Source organism: Grammomys surdaster, unplaced genomic scaffold (assembly GCF_004785775.1).
Source record: "Grammomys surdaster isolate TR1022 unplaced genomic scaffold, NIH_TR_1.0 189, whole genome shotgun sequence".
Taxonomy (NCBI): domain Eukaryota; kingdom Metazoa; phylum Chordata; class Mammalia; order Rodentia; family Muridae; genus Grammomys; species Grammomys surdaster.
This window is the reverse complement of record NW_021604634.1, coordinates 8,616,749-8,639,068: the sequence shown is the minus strand read 5'-3', so window position 1 is coordinate 8,639,068 and position 22,320 is coordinate 8,616,749. Positions and strand designations below refer to the sequence as shown.

General features: G+C 37.8%; 1 protein-coding gene across 1 annotated transcript in view; it reads right to left on the bottom strand.

The window, feature by feature from the left end:
* Window positions 1-2,304: 2,304 nt before the first annotated feature.
* The window catches only part of Rttn (rotatin), a 181,568-nt gene continuing 161,552 nt past the window's right edge, over window positions 2,305-22,320 (bottom strand). The window contains exons 43-48 of the mRNA XM_028768961.1: window positions 19,827-19,953; window positions 17,625-17,824; window positions 12,033-12,300; window positions 4,731-4,834; window positions 3,745-3,814; window positions 2,305-2,727 (exon numbers count right to left, since the gene is read on the bottom strand). Of these exons, the coding sequence (XP_028624794.1) occupies window positions 2,642-2,727; window positions 3,745-3,814; window positions 4,731-4,834; window positions 12,033-12,300; window positions 17,625-17,824; window positions 19,827-19,953 (855 nt within the window). The 3' untranslated portion in view covers window positions 2,305-2,641. The remainder of the gene's footprint in view (window positions 2,728-3,744; window positions 3,815-4,730; window positions 4,835-12,032; window positions 12,301-17,624; window positions 17,825-19,826; window positions 19,954-22,320) is intronic.

Below are 22,320 nucleotides of genomic sequence, written 5' to 3'. Positions count from 1 at the left end.
CAAGAGGACTATGAGTTTATGGCCAGTCCAGGCCTCTAAGTAAATAAATAAAACTAATTAATTAAAAAGGTTATAGTGTTCTACAGCACTAGTCTAGGATCTATGCAGCCACTAGTATATGCTTAAATTCATTATTATACATACAGCCTTTCTAAACTTGGAAAGATGAAAACTATAAATTATTTTTAAACCACATAGAAAGAAGTTAATGACACTAAACATTCTACAGGGAAGCTCTAAAACCATGCATATTTACACAAGTGCACTTCAGCCTCATATATTCTCTGGATAATACACAAGTATAAAAGTCAGGTTTGATATGGACAGAACCAGATTCCATTTAGAGGGTTATGGGAGGGTGCAGAAACGAAACCAAGACAAAATTCCTTCTTTTTGTCTCCAACTGATAAGAGTCAGCAATCACATTCAATGCTGGATCCTGTAGTAGAAAAGTAACCAGGAAGCTTATGTACTATAAACCTGATGAACTACAATAATGACCAGCTTAAGAAGATATGCCCATGGATGCAGTAGGAACATGATTTTAGGGGTAACTGCTTTGTAGTTGGATTTACTCTGTGTATTATTCAGGGTTCTCAAGTAACAGAACTGACAGAATGAATCTATGTATCTATATTTATATCTATATATCGAGAAGAAATTTATTAAAAATGGCTTATAGGCTGTGATCTAGCTAGTCTAATAATGGCTGTCTACCAGTTGAAAGTCTGAGAATCCAGTAGTTGTTTAGTCCATAGGGCTGGATATCTCAGATGGTCTTCAGTATATACTGGGACCCAAAGAAGTAGGTTCTAATGCCAGTGAAGGAATTAATTCACCACCAGCAAAGGTAGTCTCCTTCTTTCATGGTCTTAAATAGATTGCTAGCAGAAGGTGTGACCCACATTTAATGTTATTTTCCTACCTCAGAAGATGTAGATTAAAGGTGAGACTTCCTACTTCAAACACTTTAATTAAGAAAAAGTCCCTCACAGGTGTACCCAGCCATTTTGGGTTTTAGTTAATTCCATATGTAGTCAGGTTTGACAAGCAAGAATATTCAACAGATGGAAATTAATGCTGGTAAATCTTGCAAAGAACCTATGGCAGTGAAGCTCATACGCCTTAGAGAAGAACCCACTACTATGATTTTCCTAAATGGAGATAATATCAAGATCTTTTAAGTAGGTATGGGTTGGCCTGATGCTGCTTGTATTCTAAAGCTGATACTGGCTCTTCAATACCTGGTTGCCCCAAAGATGAGAGTTCGAAAGTAGATCCAAGTGACTCTAGGTGACCTTGCCCCCAAATTATTTCTGATTAGTAAATAAAGATGCCAATAGTTGGGCAGAAGAGACATAGGAGGGGTTTAGGATTCCTGAGCTGGAGATCAGGGAATCCCGAGGGAGAGGGAAAAGACAGTGAATGGAGGAAGAAGCTGCCATGGGTTAGGTGATTCATGGCCTTGTAGGTTGGCTGATTGGACTTAAGAGCAGCCCATATAAAACATGGCGAATTATATAATGGGATTATTGGCTGGGATAAAGACATAATAGCATGGAGGACAGATATCTGCTCAGCTTTTGTGCTGCTTAAAGATTATTGTAAATAATAAAAGTTGTGTCTTTTATCTGGAAACTGGATGATCAAAGGCAGGGTAGAAACACCATACTGGGATTAAAATTTCAACAACACTTTTCAGAGAAACATCTCTGTGCAGTGGATCGTGGAAAATACAGAGAAACGAAAGGTCAAGTGCAGAGAGTAAGTGTCGGTGGAGTGTCAAGCCAAATACGGATATACTCTTCCCACAAGTCTCAGAGAACATCCTAGAAGAGGGACTAGAACAATTATAAGAGTCATAGGTTGGGAAAGACTGGGACAAAACAGTGTCTTCTAGATATGACTGGAACACTGTACTCATGGCAGCTGTGGTTATCTGCACAAAAATCAACCCAGTCAGTAGTCTAGCTAGAATGGATGGGGGTTGGGGACACAATCTTCCATGACTAGCTGAGGAACTGGTCTATTAACAGTTGATGGCTTCTAGGGTCATTAGAATCAGCTTTATTGGGAGGTACAGCCTTTGGTAGATTGGCCATGCTCCTAACTTCATATCAATGTGTCTATGAGTGTCATTAATTAGATTTAATGGATTATTTTTTAAAGGGGTATGAAGGTAGGATGGGGATAGTGTATGGGGACAGTCTAGGCAGAACTGTAGGAGTGGGGAACAAAACTAGATCAAATTATATTGCATACATGTATGAAATTCTCAAAGAATAAAATATACTTTTAAAAGTGTAGTTTCTAAAAATATCATTTATTAAATAACTATTAAATAGACATTTTTACAAAATACATTGCATAGAAAAGTATAAAAATGTTTATACTGCCAGAATTATGTCTTTGCAGCATCTTGGGTCAGCAAGTCTTCACTTCTGGAAGACAGCCAGGAACGAACAGACTGGGAAGTCACCAGTTCTACTCCTTTCAGTGTGGCGGCTGCTGTCTCACAGGGAAAGTAAGCACTGATACTGCAGAGTTAGCATCATTCAGGGAGCAGCTGCTATACAAAGCTGGCCTCTGATCCAGATCTCCTGTGGATGTCGGTCAGGTTTGGAGTAGAGTATATCATAGGTCAGGAATAGTTAAGCAGTTGTACAAGATTTTCAAGGCATTTCAAGTAGTAGGAATTTAGAGGGTCTTCTTCTGAGTTTGAGAAAGCTGATACAGGAAATAAGAGTTATAAATATCACCTTATTAAACAATGCCACACATATGGGCAGACACTCCTACATGAAGCTATGAAAGAGATTTATTAGTAAGCTATTTACGCTCTTAATATACTGGAATTATAAAAAACATTTTATATTTATAAAATTAAAATGTTACAGATTTCCCTTCATTTCTTTTCAATGGTTTATCTAAAGCACATTTAAAAACATATCTCTATAATTTACATAAATTAGCTATAATCCAGAATGAATACCATGATGTTTCTTACATACCATCCCTCTAAAATCATAAATTTTAACATAATTCTCCATTTCCTCCCGAAATGCAAGATCACATCTGGAAACAAACCAAAGGCTTTCCTCTTCAGAAACAAATATTAACAAACAACAGATCTACCACAGTGCAGGAAAGACATACTTTGCTATCTTGAGATAAAAGTGTTTGGGGGATAATGCTCATCGAAAACTGGCTCTCTTAAAACAACTGACGTGCTCTGAAAAAGAAACCCCTCGAATTATGAATGCAGATCACAAAGAAACCTGGCTACAGAGCAATCAGATCTGGGCCTGGAAGACTTCAGCTTTCTAATGTTAAATCAAATTTTTCTCTTCAAGGTCAATTCTAATTGGGCCCAATTCTTATCACCTAAGAATGCTCAATAGCAGAGTAGCAGCTGCTGGCCAAAAAAAAAGGGGGGGGGAGGGGAGAAAAACTGACTTGGAGAAAGACCATAGATAGACACAATTTAAAAGATTTTTATATTTTAAATACTGATCTGTCTGAACATTTTATTATTTTACTACATCAAGAAATATTACCCAAAAATGCATGGACTAAATGTGGGCCCATCTGATAGTACTTTAATAGTATTTCTCAAAATCTAGCTAAGCAAAAACAATGCACAACACTGTCATTTTGCAATGGACTGTTCAAATATTTGAGTAACAGGAATATTTATTTGTTACTTTCCAAATTAAATTGTAATCTCTTTAAATTAAAACTTACTTCTCTTTGCTATGGAATATGCTTCATCTACTTTTCTTTTTATTGATGGATTTTTCAAAGTTGCTTTTGCCTGGAGAAGGTGAAACAATCTATTAGATTTATTCCCAAATATTAAGGATAAAGATAATAATACAGTACTGACTTCTCATTACTAGATACAGCATTGAACAGGATAATAGTAAAAATATCACAATATAAATAGTTACACTGCGGTTCAGCCTATTGTGTCAAGCTCACTGCACATTCTGAAGCTTCCCCTCTGTTCACTCTTATTCTTTCTCCTCTAACCCATGTGGGAAGGATGGCAGCTCTTTGGCCCAGGGTGAAGAGAAGCCACATAGGCATGGGTAGCTAGCTCACATATGCCATCTTCAGGATGTCTGTGTACCTTAGCACTGTCTGTCATTTGACTACTGGGTTACCACCAGATACTCCTGCACATTTCACTTAGCAATGAAATGTTTGCAATAAAAGAAGACCATAGGCCAGAGAAAGAGTGGCCATAGTCTCCAACCTCTTGCTCACATTCACGCTGGGCAGTCCATGTGCTTCAATCTTAAAGGGACTGATCTTAAAGGCACTAATTGTAAAATTAAGTGATGATATGTACAAGCTAAATACATGTCATATGCCCAGATGAAACTAATCATCTTTCCATCAAGATGCATTTCTCCTGGGCACATCTGTACAAACAAATAATTTTACTAAAATTACAGTAAACTGGCAAATTTAATTGAAATTAATAGGGAAATTCACTTAACAAAAGTACCTTTATGAGTCCAATCCTCATTAAATAATTCAATGAAAAAAACATTAACTGATAGATTATTAATCATAAGAATTAACAAAGAGAATTTGGGTCTATGACTTCATTTGTATCTTTGGCTAGTATTCCTCTGATATTCTTAGATACATCCTAAGAGCCTTAATTATTTAACTGCCCAAAATTCCCTCCCTCCATTTCACCAATGATTTTAAAAACTAACCTTTTGGTAATTGTAAGTTAGAGCCCAAAGTGAAGCCGCTCCAATCCTCTGGGCATTTTGATTCTCACTTTCTAAACAGGTAGCCAGAAGAGTAACAACTTTTTCTACAATCAAGCACATCATAAAAGAAAAGTTCAGTTCCACACACTTCACTGCATTCTTATCTTGGACTGATTCCATGATAATAAACAGAATAACTGCCCTTATTACAATAAAAACACAAGTTGCTATCCTCAAACAATATCTTCTATAACTTGATGCATGTGAGGGGGTATCTCAGAACAAACTGTTTTCCCACCAGGTTCAGATGTTCTGGATGTCAATCCTCTCTAAATTTTCTGGTCTAAGTTCAGCACAGGTTTATTCCTTGAGAGTCAATAATTCAAAAGTAAGTATATTATATTAAGTTATTCTGTTATACCTCTATTTTCACATGTACAAAACAGATTGTTACAAAATCATAATCACCACTATACAAACATAGAAGAATGGAAATTTTGTATTTTTATATCACAAGGAAATTTGACTTGATGGCATTTTAATACATAAGAAATGTTCCTTTTTGAAAGACCATCAGAGGAGAGAAATCAAGACTTACTATCTATACCAGTCTGATCATTTTAAGTGAAGATTCAGAGGCATCTACTTTAAAGGCAGGTGTCAGGATGCATCAAACAATATTAAAAATTACTTTTATTATTTTCACATATCATTAAATTCCATATTTGTATAATTTGTATAATTTTTAAAATTTTTTAAGGTGAAACACTTATTTCAGCAAACTATTTACATGTTAATCACCTAAGGGATCTAACTAAACTAGCACTGCTCAAGACAAAATTTGATATCAAAAAATCAGGCCCTCGACTGGCCTTGACAATAAAAAGAACAGTTTTGACCACCTGCATGGTCTTAAACACCCAGTGAGAAAGTATAATAAAAGTTAAATGAATGATAAAGATATAAAACAAACAATGGGTCAGGCATTGTATCTGGGCCACTGATGTGCCAGGTGGGAAATAATCACAGCAACTCCAGGTGTAATTAAATTAAAAGACTCACATGCTTTTCCTAATCAGGAACATCCCAACAACTTACATATTTTTGATAATCCTGCTAGTTTGTCCTTTACACAAGGTCCATAAGAACACACTAAGACCACACTGAACACCACCATTCTATTGGCTAACAGTTCTAAAACTGAATCTCTGGATCTTCACTATAGAAATGGGTTAAATATAGAACAATCTTAGTAGTGATGCTATTAATGTCCAGACCCTGTGTGCAACTGCTGTATTAATTTATCTACTCTCAGTTACAGCTGATCCATGCTCAGAGGATTCTGAAATAGTCTATCTGGATCCCATGAATACCCTCAAATTCCTGAAGGTCAGCAAGGGTGAAGACTCTAAACCCATCTATGCTCCCAAAGGCAACTAGAAGCAGCTAGACTGACTTGATGTTCATCTCTTAGATGATTTTTGGGTGTCATATCTTGAGGAGAGAGCATTTCACAGGTAGAATATAGCAGCAAGCTAAGAGACCACAGAGGAAGGACTCTCCTGTCACAACATTGTCCTTCATTATTTTCTGATACCAGAAACTGCTCCAAGATTTCTGGGATGAGGATGTCGACATTGCCCAGCAGGGATAGGCACAAGTACAAGAACTGTTGCACTCTCTTCTCTACCTGCTTATAGAAACAGGTTAGTATTTGCCATGACCACACCATTTGAAAAGTTTTTCCGTTTTGGTTATAATTTGCTGAAACTACAGTAACTAGTAATTAGTTTTCCAGAACTAAAGCCTAGATTCTTGCCAGACACACCACTACAGAACCTGGATAATGGCTGGCCAGTATCCTTTAACTCCATTTAACTCCCTCAGCTTGTCACTGCCCAGCAGGTTTTTCCCCAAATAAATACCTGCCCTGTCTTAAAAGAGAGCAAAGGGTGGGGGGAAGTCTCATGAATGGTATGTATTCAAATCACAGTGCCAGTACATTGTAGGGGCTCAATAAATACTACCTGGATGAAAATTCGACAACTTAGCATTTTATTAAAAATCATATTGTAGTTTGAACAAAAAATGTCCCACACAGACTCAAGTATTTCCACACTTGGACCCCAGTTGGCAGTACTGTTAAAGAAGGTTGTGGAACCTTTAGAAAGTGGAGCCTTATGGGCTAGAGAAAGTATGTTAAGGAAGGCAAGCTTTGAGGTTTTATAGCTGAGCCCTACTTCCTGTTTCCCCTGCACTTCCTATGTGGGGATAGAACACAAACACTGAATTTCCTGACTATCAGGAGAGCTTCACACTTCTGTTGCCATGCTTTCTCTAAACATGATAGAGTTTATCCCTGAGATCGTATGCCAAAAGAAGCTTTTTCTTCTCTAACTTGGTTTCTGTCAGGATATTCTATTACAGCAATAGAAAAGTAACTAAACATAATTGATTGCATTGTAAGGAATTTTGCCAAGAAAAGGAAAGAAAAAGTCTCATAAAGTCAATTCAGATGCGTATGGAGGTATGACATGGAGGTATGCAGGTAAGGGGCAGTCATGTTCTGCCCCCACGGCCCCCGTTGGCTTGAATACCTCATGTGCACTATCCAGTTCCCTTGGTTTTCCTATGAAGTAGACTATCCAAAATTAGTCTATAATAGGAATCAAATATAATTTGGCATATGGATTGTGGGTGGCCACATAAAATGAGGGTAATTTCATTTGTTCCAACTGAGAATAATCAAGCAATTTTACATCCCAAACATTCAGATAACAATCCTTATGATTTATATAAGTTTATATCTTAACTTATTTAACAAGTAATTATTACTTATTATTTTTAATAAACCACATTTATAGGCTAAATAATGTGTTAGCCCTCTGTAAAGCAAGTGAGTAAAATATTTTAAGTCAACATTTTATCATGAAATATAATGTGCATACAAAAAAAATCACACAAGGCATTTTAAATTCAAGAAGTTAGCATTAATGCTAATTAAAGTACAGGGAATGATAACAGGATAAATGATTATAAACCTAGGAGTTTTAAATACCTTAAGACGCTTAAAAGTGAATCAACAAGAGTGAAACATAAACACCAAGAATTCAAGAAATGCTTTCACCAAGGTTAGTTTAGTGAAAAAGCTGAGGGATTAATTCAGTTAAATGAACATATCCTGCATGGGGTGTGAAATAATTTAAGCATAGTACTATCAGGTTAAAATTTACAGGATAGAAAATAGGATGCAATACCATTCATCCTAATTCAACTCATGACTGAATGACAATTACACATTAACTATGAGTATTACAGTTTGAGAAAAGAAATCAACAGTAGTATTTTGTGAGAATCAATTGGCCACACATTGGATAAATCATTAGTTCCTCACGCAACCCATATCAAACAAGCTTCTTCTTAATGTGGCTGTAGGCTTGCTCTATATTGCTTTCTTGTGCTGAGATATGTTGTTTGCAAGAACCTGTTGCTAGAAAGGTCCTAGGTCCTAGTGGAGAACCTACGACTAATACTTTGCTAAATGGATGTAGTATTAAATTAACTTTTAGAAAGTTCTCATTGAATCCATATATTAATGCATCTCTCAAACCTTATTTGAGAAATTTCCAATTACAGTAGATGGTGATTAACAGACAATCACAAAGGGTCAAGTTACAGAAAATAAGACTGTTTTGAATACTAAACCCTAAATAGAACATCTTTACTATATCACTTTTCCCAAGGCTTAAGGATCATTGAAGAAGAAGGGGCAAAAAGTTTGGGAGAGTCAGAAGCAGGGGATAACTACAAGAAAACTGTTTTTTTAGACACAACAGGGTAAGAAGACCACAGCTGTTGTCACAGCATGCAACAAGTCTGCACACACATACACCAGACTAAACCCTATCATGTACAGAAGAGGTGGGCTTGGAGTCCTCTTACCCCTAGTCAAGACAATACTGGCACTAATAGCTGATATGAGAGAGTCAGTTTTCTTTAAGAGTGTAGTCCCTGGTGGGTGGGGTATAGCCCCATCTTCCTAAGAAGAGCAAAACTCAAAACATTTCTACTACAATCAGGAACAAGACAAGGATTTCCATTCTCACCCATCATGTACAGCATACTACTGAAAGTCTTAGCTATAAATAAGATAAGTGAAGGAGATAAAGGGGAAACAAATAGGAAAGGAAACACACGCTAATGAAGACCACACACTGAAGAGTATGCAGGTAGCACAGATTGGGACTTAAGGTGGGGTGGGGAGGGGGAGAATGTGGATAGGTAGGACATGAGAGGTAATGGGGGCATGTATGATCAAAACACACTGTATGAAATTCTCAAAGATAAAATAGAAAATGAAGAAAGAAAGAAAACAGAAAAACAGAGAGTTGAACCACAGAAACAGAAGATAAAATTTTACAGTTTGTAGTCTCTTTGTTAAGACAGTCCATGATGGCCATTCTTGGTTGTCAACTTGAGAAACCTGGGAAGAAGGAACCTCAATTGAGGATTGCCTCTATCAGATTGGCCTATGATCTTTTGTTGAGAGAATGAGGTAGGGTATTTTCTTAATTATTAAAAATGGAGCTTGCCCTATCCTACTGTGAACAGAGCGATCCCTGGGCAGTTGATCCTGGGCTGTATGAGGAACCTAGGAGCAGGAAGCAAGCAGATAAGGAGAATTCTACTGTACCTCTGCTGATTATTACTCATTGGTCAGGACTAATGCACAATAAGATCATTAACATTTCCAGTGTTCTTGATTAACTGTTCTAGTTAGTGTTCTGAGAAGTTGTTTGTAACAGTTCCCTATGGCCCAGCATGAACTTGCCCTTCATCCAGAAGAGAAAATTTACTTCTGACAAGATTTCTGATCACTATTAACTAACCAAGGATCACATCAAGAACATGTATCCCAGCATGAAAATACTGGGAGGGGCAGCCCATGGGACCCTTCTATATCCCCAATTCTCTTTTTCTGTTCTTTACTCATCCAGATGAAGACTGGAGAAGTATTTTTACTCTTATCTACTTTTCTCCTTCATAAATGGGTCTTTGAAGCTCCAGCTTCATGCACAAAGGACAGTAAGAGTCTCACCGGAAGGTCATTACTTCTTTCTTTTCTTTGATGTACTAGACAAAAGCTAAGCAATAATACTGGCAATGAGCTGTCCACCTGGTCAAAAGCTTTCAACCAAAATTGGCCTGTAAGTTTCCCACTATCTCTTCTGTAACACTTTGATGTGAATATTTATGTCATTTATTTGGTATGTTTTCACAAAAGACACTCACCCTTAACATTACCTAAAACAGGGAGGGCTGTGGAAGCTTTTAGCAGTCAGATCAGGCCCAATGCACAATCTATCCTAACCATATATACCACATGTCTGGTGCTCCTGATTAGAGGCATACGGCCTGCCGTAGTAAGTTCTGTAGCTTAGGTGACTCTTCCAAAGTCTATTGTTTAGCTCACCATGTGGAAAGCCTGTGGCAGGTCTTCACAGCTCTACATAGAGATTGTACAGCTGCTGGCTCTTATCTGACCTCTGCCTAGAAAGCCCACTGAGGTCAAGAGAGAAAGCTGGAGAAATGACTTCTCTCCAACTGTGTCCATCTGCTTAATACTGATGAGGGAGAGAAAACATTGCTGATTATGGGGAAATCCGTAATAGAAACCCAGAGATCTAGACGTGGAAAGATTCAGTTTCCCAAAAGTCTTTCCTTTTCCTGACTCAACAGTTATAAGCATGGGATCTTAAAAAAAAAAAAAAAAAAAAACACTTACTATGAGAATGGGGAATAAACAATAGCAGATGCTATTGAGCTGCTCCCATGAACCAGGACTGTCAGCAGATGATCTGTACGCATCTTATCACCTGAAGTGGGGCTTATTATTATCCTCATTTTACAGATGTGAGGACCAAAGCAGATGCAATGGAAAAGGAATGAAGGATAAGCACTGATATTCATCTCCCAGTGGTAGGAAGCACTGTCAGCAGAGGAGTGGTAGAAGACTGGGTACAAATCCAGTCAGTTCAGGTGAGTTTGAAGATGGCTCTACTTGAACAAATTCTGCATAACATTTTCAGTAATTCTATAGCTGCTATCAGAAAAACAGAAGTACTACTTTATATATGTGCACAGTGTCCTTTCTATTCATTTGGAAAACTTGGGATAGTAAAGACTCTGAGAAAAATAAAGTGTAAAACATGAAAGGAATGGAGGATTAATGTCTGAAACTATCTACCATGTACGTACTAGCAATTAGGCTAGACACTCTCTGTTTTCATAAACTCATTCTTATCAAAACAAAGTGTACTATGGTAGAGAATTTGATTTCAGAGAAGCTCTGTAAAGTGAGAAGGACATTCAATTCAAGACCAGATACATAAGTCCACCTCCTTCTTTTTTTTTTTTCTTTTTTCATTTTTCCTATACCACAATAGGGTGTCTCTTATAAAATTCCACATGAATGCACACCTATCTCAATGGTAGTTGTGGTTTCAGAAACAGATCCCTCCAATTCCTTCCTTCTTTTATTCCCTCCTTTCCCCTCCCCCCAATTCCTTTTGAATTCTTGCCTCCAGTTATACATTTCAGAATGAACCTGTACAGCTTATTTTCCTATCTGGTTGTGGTCTTCAACTCTGCCTGTCAGGATTTCTCTCAATTACTAAATGTTTATGGATTGCTTACTAGTGACAGACACAGCTCTAGGTGCTACACACACACACACACACCCACACACACACACACACAAAACCTCTTTACTCCAAATAGCTTATGTCCCAATATAAAAGACGTATAAATAAAAAATCATATACATAAAAATTCATTGTATATCAAATAATGATCATACTAAGGAGAAAGGCAGATTGGGGAAAAGGACTGGTACAAGACAGAAGAGATGCAGGGCAGGGTGAAGAGCAGAAGTTACAACTGAGACATCTGTTCTAGCAAGTTTTCATTTACTCAAAGACAGATAAGAAATGATGAAAACTAGAGTAACAGTAGATCAAAAAGAGACACAGAGAGTAGAGGGTGAGATTGAGAGCACCCCTGCCTACTGCTGCTTTTTCCCAGGTACCTCCTGCACCCAGTGTGTCCACTGAGTGACAGTTGCTGATCAAGACTCAGAGGCTAGGCCCATGCTTGAATACCTACACCCCAACCCCTACAGAGTCCCTGCCTCCCAAGGACACAGGAGGTGGGAAATTATAGACCTATTTTTTGTTTTAATTTGATTAGAACAGTCTACACGTCACAATATGTAAGAAATGAGTCCACAAGGTGACTACTTACCATTAGCCAGGATTTTAGGCTTATTAGCAGGACTGAAGCAAATGTTATGAAAGATTAGCAGAGGCATGTGAGGGCTGCTCTTGTTCTTGTACTTGCTCATCTCCATGAGTAAGTCTAAGCAGCCATCCAGCCTCAGGATCATTTGCTGTCCATCTTCTCCAAATGACATATTCAGGAGCAACTTCAACCACAGAATGGACACATTGCTGAGATATTGATTTCCTCTTTTAGGCAATGTCAGGGACAGGAAGTGCTGTAGAAAGTTGCTCTGTGGGTAAACACAGAATAGTATTTTCTTTTCAGGTCTTTTTCATTATTTGCCTAGTCCCTTGGTGACCAATTAAACAGCATTTGATATCCTTCTCCCAGATTTTAATTTCTCTTTCTTTCAAGTACTTTGTCCACACAACTTCCAAGTATTAATAAATATAAAGTTAAGAACAAAACAGCACTTAAATTTTAATTCCTGCTATTTTTTTTCTGATGATGGATAAAATAAACTATAGTCAACTCAGTTATTTAGGGTTGATAATTCAGAGTAGGCCTCCTGAGTTCTCTTTCTTATCTGCCTTCTAGCAATTTTGCTACTCATTAAAGGTATCCTGTGGGAGGAAAGAAACAAAACTCAAATCCATCCTGCACAGGAGTTAACAACTCTGGTAGGAGTGAAGGTGTTTCCTATCATTATGGCTACAGGTGTTTTCTTCATAAATTTATGAACACACTTTTATATTCATTTTACTCTATGTTTTATCATTACAGAAAAAAATTTCATGGCTATATGTTATTCTATTAAACTTAGAGATGAGAAAACTCTATTATTTGAACTGCAGAAGTCATTTTAATCTTCAAGTAAAGCCAATTCCTCAAACACCACCAACAACATAACTATATGACAGATACCAAGCACATGCAAACAAAATATAACCCAATAATCTCAAGCAGGGGCTTAGGGTGACTATATAGAAGCTATGATCATTAAGAAGTAGAATGCATCACTTGCATGTTATCCCTGTACAGAATGACTCCTATTCTGTATTGATAATCTACACTAGCTTACTTTTTGAGTTCTGGGCAAAAATAAGGATGTTGGATTTAATTTGTATAATTCATTTTAACATGACTACATAGAGAACTTTGAGGATAATAATGGAACGGCCTACTGAAATACTAGCGTGTTTTCCAAACAGCAAAGCTACTGTAAATCAAGTGCTGCATGCCTCTCAAAACTTCCCTGTGTCTCAGCACAAAGGATACTTTTTGAACAGTTCCTCACCTTTCTCATTTAGCTAGATACACCATATTAGAAAATCAGAGCTGACAAGAGTTTTAAAACATGTACCAGGTGCTTGAAAATATAGCATGCCATGGCTTTTATTCACTGTGGGCTCTAAAGATGGTTTAAAGCAATTTTATACTCTGGTTACAGTGTGTAGAGATGTACCAGGGGAGAAAGATATGAGATATTTTAAAGTTATACAACAGTGCTACTGCATTTTCTCATGGCCATTGGTGAGGGAGAAGCACACCTGGAAGGCTCTAGGCTTATTATTACTTAACACAGCAATGCACGACTCCAGAATTTCCTAATTAGAACGGACTTAATTTATGTTCCCTGAAAATATATTATATTCATATTATATCACAGCATTCTTTTTTTCCTACACATACTATTTCTATTATTTCGGAATTTCACATTATGCACCCTGATCACATTTACTTCCCAGACCTCCCAGGTCTGCATTCCAACACTTGTGACCCCTCCCCCACAAAAAAAGAGGGAAAAAAAGTCCAATTTGTGTTGCCTATATACTCAGTGGAACATGGTCAAACCCCAGTGGCCAGCCCCTTATAAAAAACTGAGGCCTTCTCTGCCAGAAGCTATCAATTGTGGAGAGCTATACTTTAGCATCCTTATCACAATTTTTGAGAGTTCTCTTTGATGGCTTTCTATATAGGCTGTTTCTATTTTGAGGAAGATTGAGTGGGGTGAGGCGGGGGTAGGGGTTGCCACACAGCCTTCTATGTACCTGTTTCTTGACTGTGAGTTAACAATAGATACCACTGTAAAAGTAGCTCCCTTGCTCTTTACTGTCAGTGGGAGTGTAGATCAAGGATTTCCACATGGTTTCTGGCAACAGCACAGGCCACAGACATTTACATGGTCTCTGGCATCAGCATATGCCATGGTTCTCAGCATGATCTCCAGTGGCAATACAGACCATGGACATCAACATGACCCTCTGAACCAGGCATGAGTCACAGATACCATCATAGCCCTCAGTGGCAGCACAAGTCAAGGCCATGAACATGGCCTCTGCGGCAACCTGAGCCATGGACACAAATACAGTCTCCATCGGCAGCATGGCCCAAGGACATCAACATGTCTTCAGGTGGCAACACAGACCACAAACATCTACATGGCCTTTGGTGGTAACAGGGGCCACAGACATGAATATGGCTTCAAGTGACAGTTCAGGCCACTCACATCAGTGTAGCTTCCGCAGCAATGGACCACGGACACTAATACAGCCTCCTGCAGTAGCACAGACTACAGATGTCCATCTGGCCTCCAGTGGTAGCACAGATCTTGGCGATCCACACACCCTCTAATGGCAGCCCAGACCATAGACATCCACATGGAACTCGTGCTTCAAAACAGATATCAACATGGAAGCCTGTAGAGGTCTTTTGAAGAGGTCCAATCCAGAAAATGAACCATTCTTCAGCACAGACATCCTGTTGTTGGTCAGAACCAGGGTAAATGTGCAGCTGGACTGCACGTTCAGGGACTGAGTCTATGCACGACCCTGTCAACTCTACTCAGGAATGATATGTCCCCCATCCACTGCAGCCCTCTCTGTACTCACTGCTCTGAGACTGCAATGTATCACACAATATACTTTTATGCCCAAACAGCTTTACATACAAATAATCATAGCAACAAAACATTGTTCTGGTTCAAGGTTTCTGGTTTCTGAAGCACCATAAATACTGAACCATCACTGAGATTTTTCTCAGGATATTCTGCTGTTGCAGAGTCAGGGTGGTGTTGTGGCTAGGCAGGGCAGCTCTATGCTGGGGCCCGGCCAGTGGGGACAGGCTCAGACGGCCATAGTTAGTAATAACATGTTTCTTTGGGAGCTCCAGTCATGCTGCATGCTGTGCTTGGAGCCAGTTGTTGTGGTTGTAGGCTGCAGTGCTCTGGTGTCCCAGCAGGGCAAGCAGCACAATCTGTATATAGCTGCTTCAGTTCAGTGGGATCTCCAGGTCACCTCACAATATACCTCAGGCATGATCTTTGTGCCTGCAGCCTGCTGGCTGACATGCTAAGGGTATAAATTTGTCATTCTTTGCCACACAACTCTGGTCCTCTTTCTTTCCAGTCTCATAAGCCCACTTTTTAAAACCATCATCCCATAGACTTGCCTTTTTTATTTTTTCTCTCTCTTTATTGTTCTGACACTACTCCAGGCTTTGCAGGCCCCTTTTTCAACCCTGCAGCACCCTTCAGAGCCTCCATGCGTCTCTCAGACTCCTTAGAGTTTCAAGGGGATACCAGTGGCTGCTGCCATCTTTGTTTTCTCCCACAATATTCTTAAGTGTAGAACTAGAATTTAAACTGAGAGTTTTACCTATGTTAGAGGTATTTTTTCCTTAATAATTTAAAAATAAAATAAAACAGCTCTGAAATGTAAGGAAAGTAAGTCTCTAGCTCTAAGTCACATGCCAAACTTGAAACTGGTGCTTACATTTCATCTGGATGTTCCAACTCTGTACCACATCACCATGTTCTACAAGGGAGTGGTAGAAAGTGGTATATTGGCCAGTACCTCATATGTATTGGTCTGACACGTATATATCTCTCATTTTGAAGAAGGTAATCCCATGTATTTAGCTCAAGATAAGATCTTTGGAAGTAATATGTGTGTGTACATATATAAACATCAATATATATGAAAGCATACACAAATATGATATATATGGTATAATTGTATATAAATATGCACATACACACATATGTATAATGTATAATTTGTAGAAATATCAGCATGTACATGAAGAAACTATCTATCTGTATGCTGGTAAATAAACAACTGAACTGGCTATATGAAGGACAGACAGATTGTAGTGTTTGTCACATTTCATGGCATGAATATTCCCTCCATTGTTGATTTCAAGATAACATCACATCAACTGGGCTTGAGAAATTTCTTTCTTTCTTTCTTTCTTTCTTTCTTTCTTTCTTTCTTTCTTTCTTTCTTTCTTTCTTTCTTTTTTTATCCCTTATGGTTACTTGATCTGTGACAAAGGAGCTAAAACCATCCAGTGGAAAAAGGACAGCATTTTTAACAAATGGTGCTGGTTCAACTGGAGGACAGCATGTAGAAGAATGCAAATCGATCCATTCTTATGTCTTTGTACAAATCTCAAGTCTAAGAGGATAAAGGACCTTCGAATAAAACCAGATACACTGAAGCTAAGAGAAGAGAAGGTGGGGAAGAACCTTGAATACTTGGGCACAGGGGAAAAGTTCCTGAACAGAACATCAATGGCTTATGCCTTAGATCAAGAATTGACAAATGGGACCTCATAAAATTACAAAGTTTCTGTAAGGCAAAGGACACTGTCAATAGGACAAAACGGCAACCAACAGATTAGGAAAAGATTTTTACCAATCCCACATCTGATAGAGAAATTTCTAAAAAACGTAATGAGGACACTCATGAATCAGAGTGAGCAGGGTGCAATTCCTTATAGAAAAATATTTCCCTAGTAAGACCCATCATTCAATTTCCTTAGAATGAGAGCCATTAGCTTTTTTTTTTTTTTTTTTTTTTTTTTGGTGATTATACCTAAACTATCTTTCAGGGTTCAAAAACATGGAAACAGTAGAGGAAGACACTGAATTCCTATGAATTCTGTCAGATCTCCAAGCAGAAGAAACAGAGTTCAAATCACTGTCATGAGTAAGTAACAGATGATCTGATCTAATAAAATTTATATTTAAAAAATATTTCCAAGTAGGGATTCTGTTCATATATAACCATAAAGATGTTCTGTTCCAGCACATTTGTACCAGAATTCATCTCACCATACCCTATCTTTATATACTCCATAAAAATTAGTGATAAAAAGTGACGTTTTAGAACTGCAGATCCAGAGACTTCATAAGTGGCAAACTGTGCTATTAAGATGTAAAAATGTAACTGGGGCAAAGAGCTTTGATTTCATACAATTTTCTGTCACCATAATAAATGGAAATTGGTTTGAATGGTCTACTTACAGATCAAATATATTATTTATATAACACCAATGTTTTTCTAAAATTGCCATTTTTTAGTTAAAACACAGCTATGGAGATAATTAAAAGGACATGGACTAATAGGAACCTTGTTCTGCTTCAATTTTAGTGCCTCTCAAACTGGTTTTAAGTGATTAGCCTCTAATTCTCAAACAAACATTTAAAATATAATGTCTTGAAATACTAAGAAAGCAGTCCTAGAAACAAACAAACTTCTAAAATTTGATTGATGGGATTATTTTGCCAAATAACTCTTTTATGACATGTAGGAGATGCAAAGTACTTACCTTCTGAATTATTCCCTTGCAGTCATGAGATAAGGCCAGGTTTGAAAGAAACATAAAAACCATCTGCTGAATGGTAGTGTTCTCTGCAGGCATCTGAGAAGCTAGTTTCAGGATACACAGTATCAGGGAGCTGCTGGGGGTGCCTCTGTGTGCAGTTGGAATATACTGTCCATAATTTGACCAACAAAGGGAACTGCAGCCTTCAAAAGAAACAGTCTGTCATGGAGTTGCCTCTGTTCCGCTGCTTAGTTTTTAAAACACAAAGTAGTAAGCATATCTGTCTGTCACCTATGAACTTCAGTGAACACTGAAGCCTACTGCTGATGTGTGCACTCAACCCAACAGATTGACAGTCCTCACTCAGGGGCTAATTATCTCAATGGAGCATTAAAATGCCAACTTATTTTTTAAAGAAAGGATTAGATTAGCATAATGGGTTTTTAATAGTTTATAAAGACGGCATTAAAATAAAAGCCTGTGTGGAAGAATATAATTTTAGCAATGAGAGGTAACTGGGACAGCTCAAACACCATTTTCTACAGTACCTAGGTAAAGATAATGAACTCAGAAAAGCCTGATCTGATCATGGGACTTCAAGGTCACAGAGCTCATAGACAGTAGAAGCTAGCAGTGGTATCTATGGCTCTCCAGAGTTCAATGTTTTCTTAACAGATCAGGTAACTATATGAGATTTATTAGGGGATTAAAACAAAACAAAAAAACACGAAAGACTTAGAAATGTATTTTAGTGATTGCAATGTAATCTAAACCCAAAGCAGAATTACTTTGCGAAAGTTCATGCAAGCAGAACAGCTTGTATAATACCAGAATTGAACAGTCTGTGAAATAAACTCATTTGTGATATAAGTACAAGTGAAAATATGGTAACCTTTCCTGTATTCTTAACTTTATAACTCTATTAAAACACCAATGTGTTCACTAAATGATGCATTTTTGCTTAGAAAAACATCAAATAGAAGAATAGTATTTGTGTCTTAGGTTGGTGGTACTCTAACCACTTCTAATATTCTCATAAATTTTAAGAATGAATATAGTACAAATCAGTTTCAAATTTAGTTTCAAATTTTTTTTATGTAAGTATGTACTTTTGCTTTACATTAAGCAAATCAATTTTTGTTCCTCCAACTTTTCTAGTTGCTCAAGCTGAAAGCTAAGGTAAGGGAGGACCACATTCAACACTACATTTCAGAGACAGGCTATGCTGAGCTGGCCACACTGCAGGGAAGGTTGAGATAGAAGACACATTGAGAGGAGACTGTCAAGCAGAAGAAAGGAGCAGAGAAAGCAGTAGCAGAAGGAAGAGAGGACAATTCTGATTCACAATCAGACACAGAATGGCAGTTGATGAGCTTCACTCTGTTACATGCAGGAGACTTTCTAATAGGCTAGTGAAGCAGACAACATCCGGTATTAGACTATTCAAAGAAATAAGTCATCACAGCACAAAGCAATGACAAGATTTTTAAGCTCACAGTTGACTTTATTTCCCATCCCTTCTCTATGCATCCTTTGGTATGTGAACATTTCTGTTGCTCAGCCAAAGGAAATCATGCATACTTGCTGACTAGTCAAAATTATACGTTTAATCATATAGTTACTAAACAGCTAACACGTTTATTATTTCACCCCCTGATGTTTGCCTTTCCCCTTCTAAATCAGTGACTTCACACCTCTTCTCTTGCTAGAATCATCTACCCTTATGTTTCCCTCATAGTCTAATCAGTTTCATTACAACTCACAATGCATGGCCCTTAAATAATAGGTTGTCAAAATAATAACTTCCATGTGAATGAATACAATTATATCAACTTTCACAAAACCAAAAGTACCTTGAACTAACTCTCATCATATCTGTCTCTTTTTCTAGAATCTATAATATATGGACCTAATCTTTACTTGCTTTTTCATTAATTTTCACCTTTTGGATGTTCCCTCTGAATGCACTTCCCCACAGCCACATAAAATCAAGCCAATCTATTTCCTGCACTATCTAATGACTCTCCCAGGTCAACAAATACATTCTTAAAATGCTCTTGAGTTTTAAGACCCATAAGAAATTTTGCTTTTGACTAACATATATCTAATATGGAAAAATGTATCAACATATGTATTTTTCCAGTCCAGCATAGTATCACATAAAACTAGTATTTTATCATCAAAACAACAACAGATTTCAGTTACCAGTTGGAAAATTTGCAGTATAGACACAAAGCAACTGCAAGGCAATTTGCATCAATGAATCTTCCATCAAAAGCCAAGGCCAGAGAGAGTGCAGGACAGGCACAAGACGTGCTTCAAGAGCTGCTACCTGTTTTGGGAAAGAAATATGACCAGCCATTAAGCTTGGACATGTGAAATGCAAACTTAGGTTTAAATACCCCCCCCAGAAGTTGTCACCAATATAAGATAATAGTTTAATTCATCTTTGCTAAGTGTAAGGAAGAACCTTTCCCTGGTTCACCAGTGCTTCACATTGGGCAGCCCGGATCAGGAGACTGCCTAGTCTCTTGAAGAGTGGCTAGAATATATAAGTCAGAGAAAAAATGTATAGTAACATGTAAAGTATATAGGAAAGTGATTATCTCTAAGCAATAAATAAACTCTAAAAAGGGCTCAGACACAGTCCAAAGACAGAGATTTGTAGTTAAAAAAAAAAAACTCTGATCGATTCTGCCCTTTTTCTTCTCTTAAAGTGGATATACTATATATGAGGTGAGACAGTTTTCTGAAAATAGCCCTTGACCCTAAAGAGGTTTAACTTGCCTAGACCTCCAAACAAGTTAATAATATATTTTCAGATTATTTAAGACTATGTACTTAATTTGCAGTCCTACTGTGTGGTTGGCCTGTTTAAGGTTAAATTTCTTGTAAGAGGACAATGTGACCACCCTTAGCATGCCTTGGATTTCCCACTCTATCAGTTCTGACAACATAAGCTAAACTTACAGCTTCTAATTATGTACTCTTCCATACCCTGACCAAAAATAACATATGTTTGTGGTGTGGTAATTATTTGCTTAAAACAGCCAATAGGTAAGCAGAAACCTTAAAATAAATATCTGCCACAAGAAATGGAAGCAACATACAGACAACTATAAGTTAATGACGTTGGTTTGTAGTTCAAAGTGCTGTTCTAGGTCAGTTGCAGTCAGTAAAGTCTTCCCCTGTAAAACACTGTTTAAGAGCTCTGTAAAGAATACCCCATTCCTTTCCACATCATGTTTTCTAGGCTGTCCAATAAATATGGTGAAAAGCCTTATCAGACACAGCTGTAGACCCACACAACAGACAGATCACCAGTCAGCCACTAAGAAAAACTACAGAAAGATGGAAAGCATAGGAAGGGTGTGTGTGTGTGTGTGTGTGTGTGTGTGTGTGTGTGTGTGTGTACAAAGTTAATGACTTTTGTATGATTTGAACAGATTCTTAAGTAACTTAGTTCTATCAAAAATCAGTTATCATTAGGACAATATTGCAGGTAAGATACAGTTGCTTGCAGAAGTATTATAAAGTAATTTCTATACCCACGTGCATTTGAGTGCACATGTACATAATTACACACACTTTTCAGGACACAGAGAACCAAACAGTAGAATGAAGTGGGACATCATTCAAGACATTCAATACTCTCTAAGTTTTGGAGTTACTCCCAAGGTCTTCCTCAGGCTGATCACTCTCAGCTTCTCACTCAGCCCTACACTAGCAACAAATGACTTTGTTCACTTATTTCATAAAGACAGAAATTAACAGGTATGAATTTTTTATTATCTATTCTTCATTCTATCCACATATATCTGTTCTGTCATCTGTTCAGCTCTCTCCTCTGCCTGGCAGTAAAGAACCAGTGCTCCTCTTTTCAGAAATGAATATATCATCCACCTGTCCCTTTAAAACATTGCTCTCCCTTCTCCTAACTAGTGCTTAGGTTGTTCATTTCTCTGATTGCACATCAGGAGAACCAAATGTACTCGTGCCATGCAATGATCAAGCTGTAGCCATAATGTTCACTGCTGTCATTTATACTTCTCACATTTCACAGTCAGCTTTCAGTTTATTTCTTGTTCTGATGAGTGAGACCACTCCAAACTTTGTGGCTCCCAAACTTTCCAGGACTGGGGCATTTACTACAGGTTTCTCTGTCTTCACCTCCATCCTTCTGTCTTATGTCTATTCTCCTTCTCCAGACCCCTCTGTTTTCCAGTCTTCTTTTAAATATGTTTCAAATATATGATCAAAGCTATTATAATACACTATAGAAAAGATCAAATAGAATCCTTCAACTATCCCTCCTACTATCCCCAGCATGCATAACTCCTCAGGTCCATACGAACTTGGGTACAAGCAGTTCTCCACCTGGGTGGCTCAAAGGTTTACACAGCACACACATGGGAAACCTGAGCATCAGGTCCCTCATCATTGCACTACACTCTATCATACATTCGTACATTAGTAAGCAGCTTAAAGGCTGGAAGTCGTTCTATACTTTACCTCTTCTATCCTAACTTGTCAGACTTATTTCTTATATACCCTCTTTACTTTTCCCCCTGCCCAAGATAAGGCCTCATCATGTTTTGTCTGGAGTATCTCAAATTGGGGACTTGCTTATAGTTTCAGAGGATTAGCCCATGATTATCATGGTGGGAAGCAGACAAGCATGTACTGGAGCAGTAGCTGA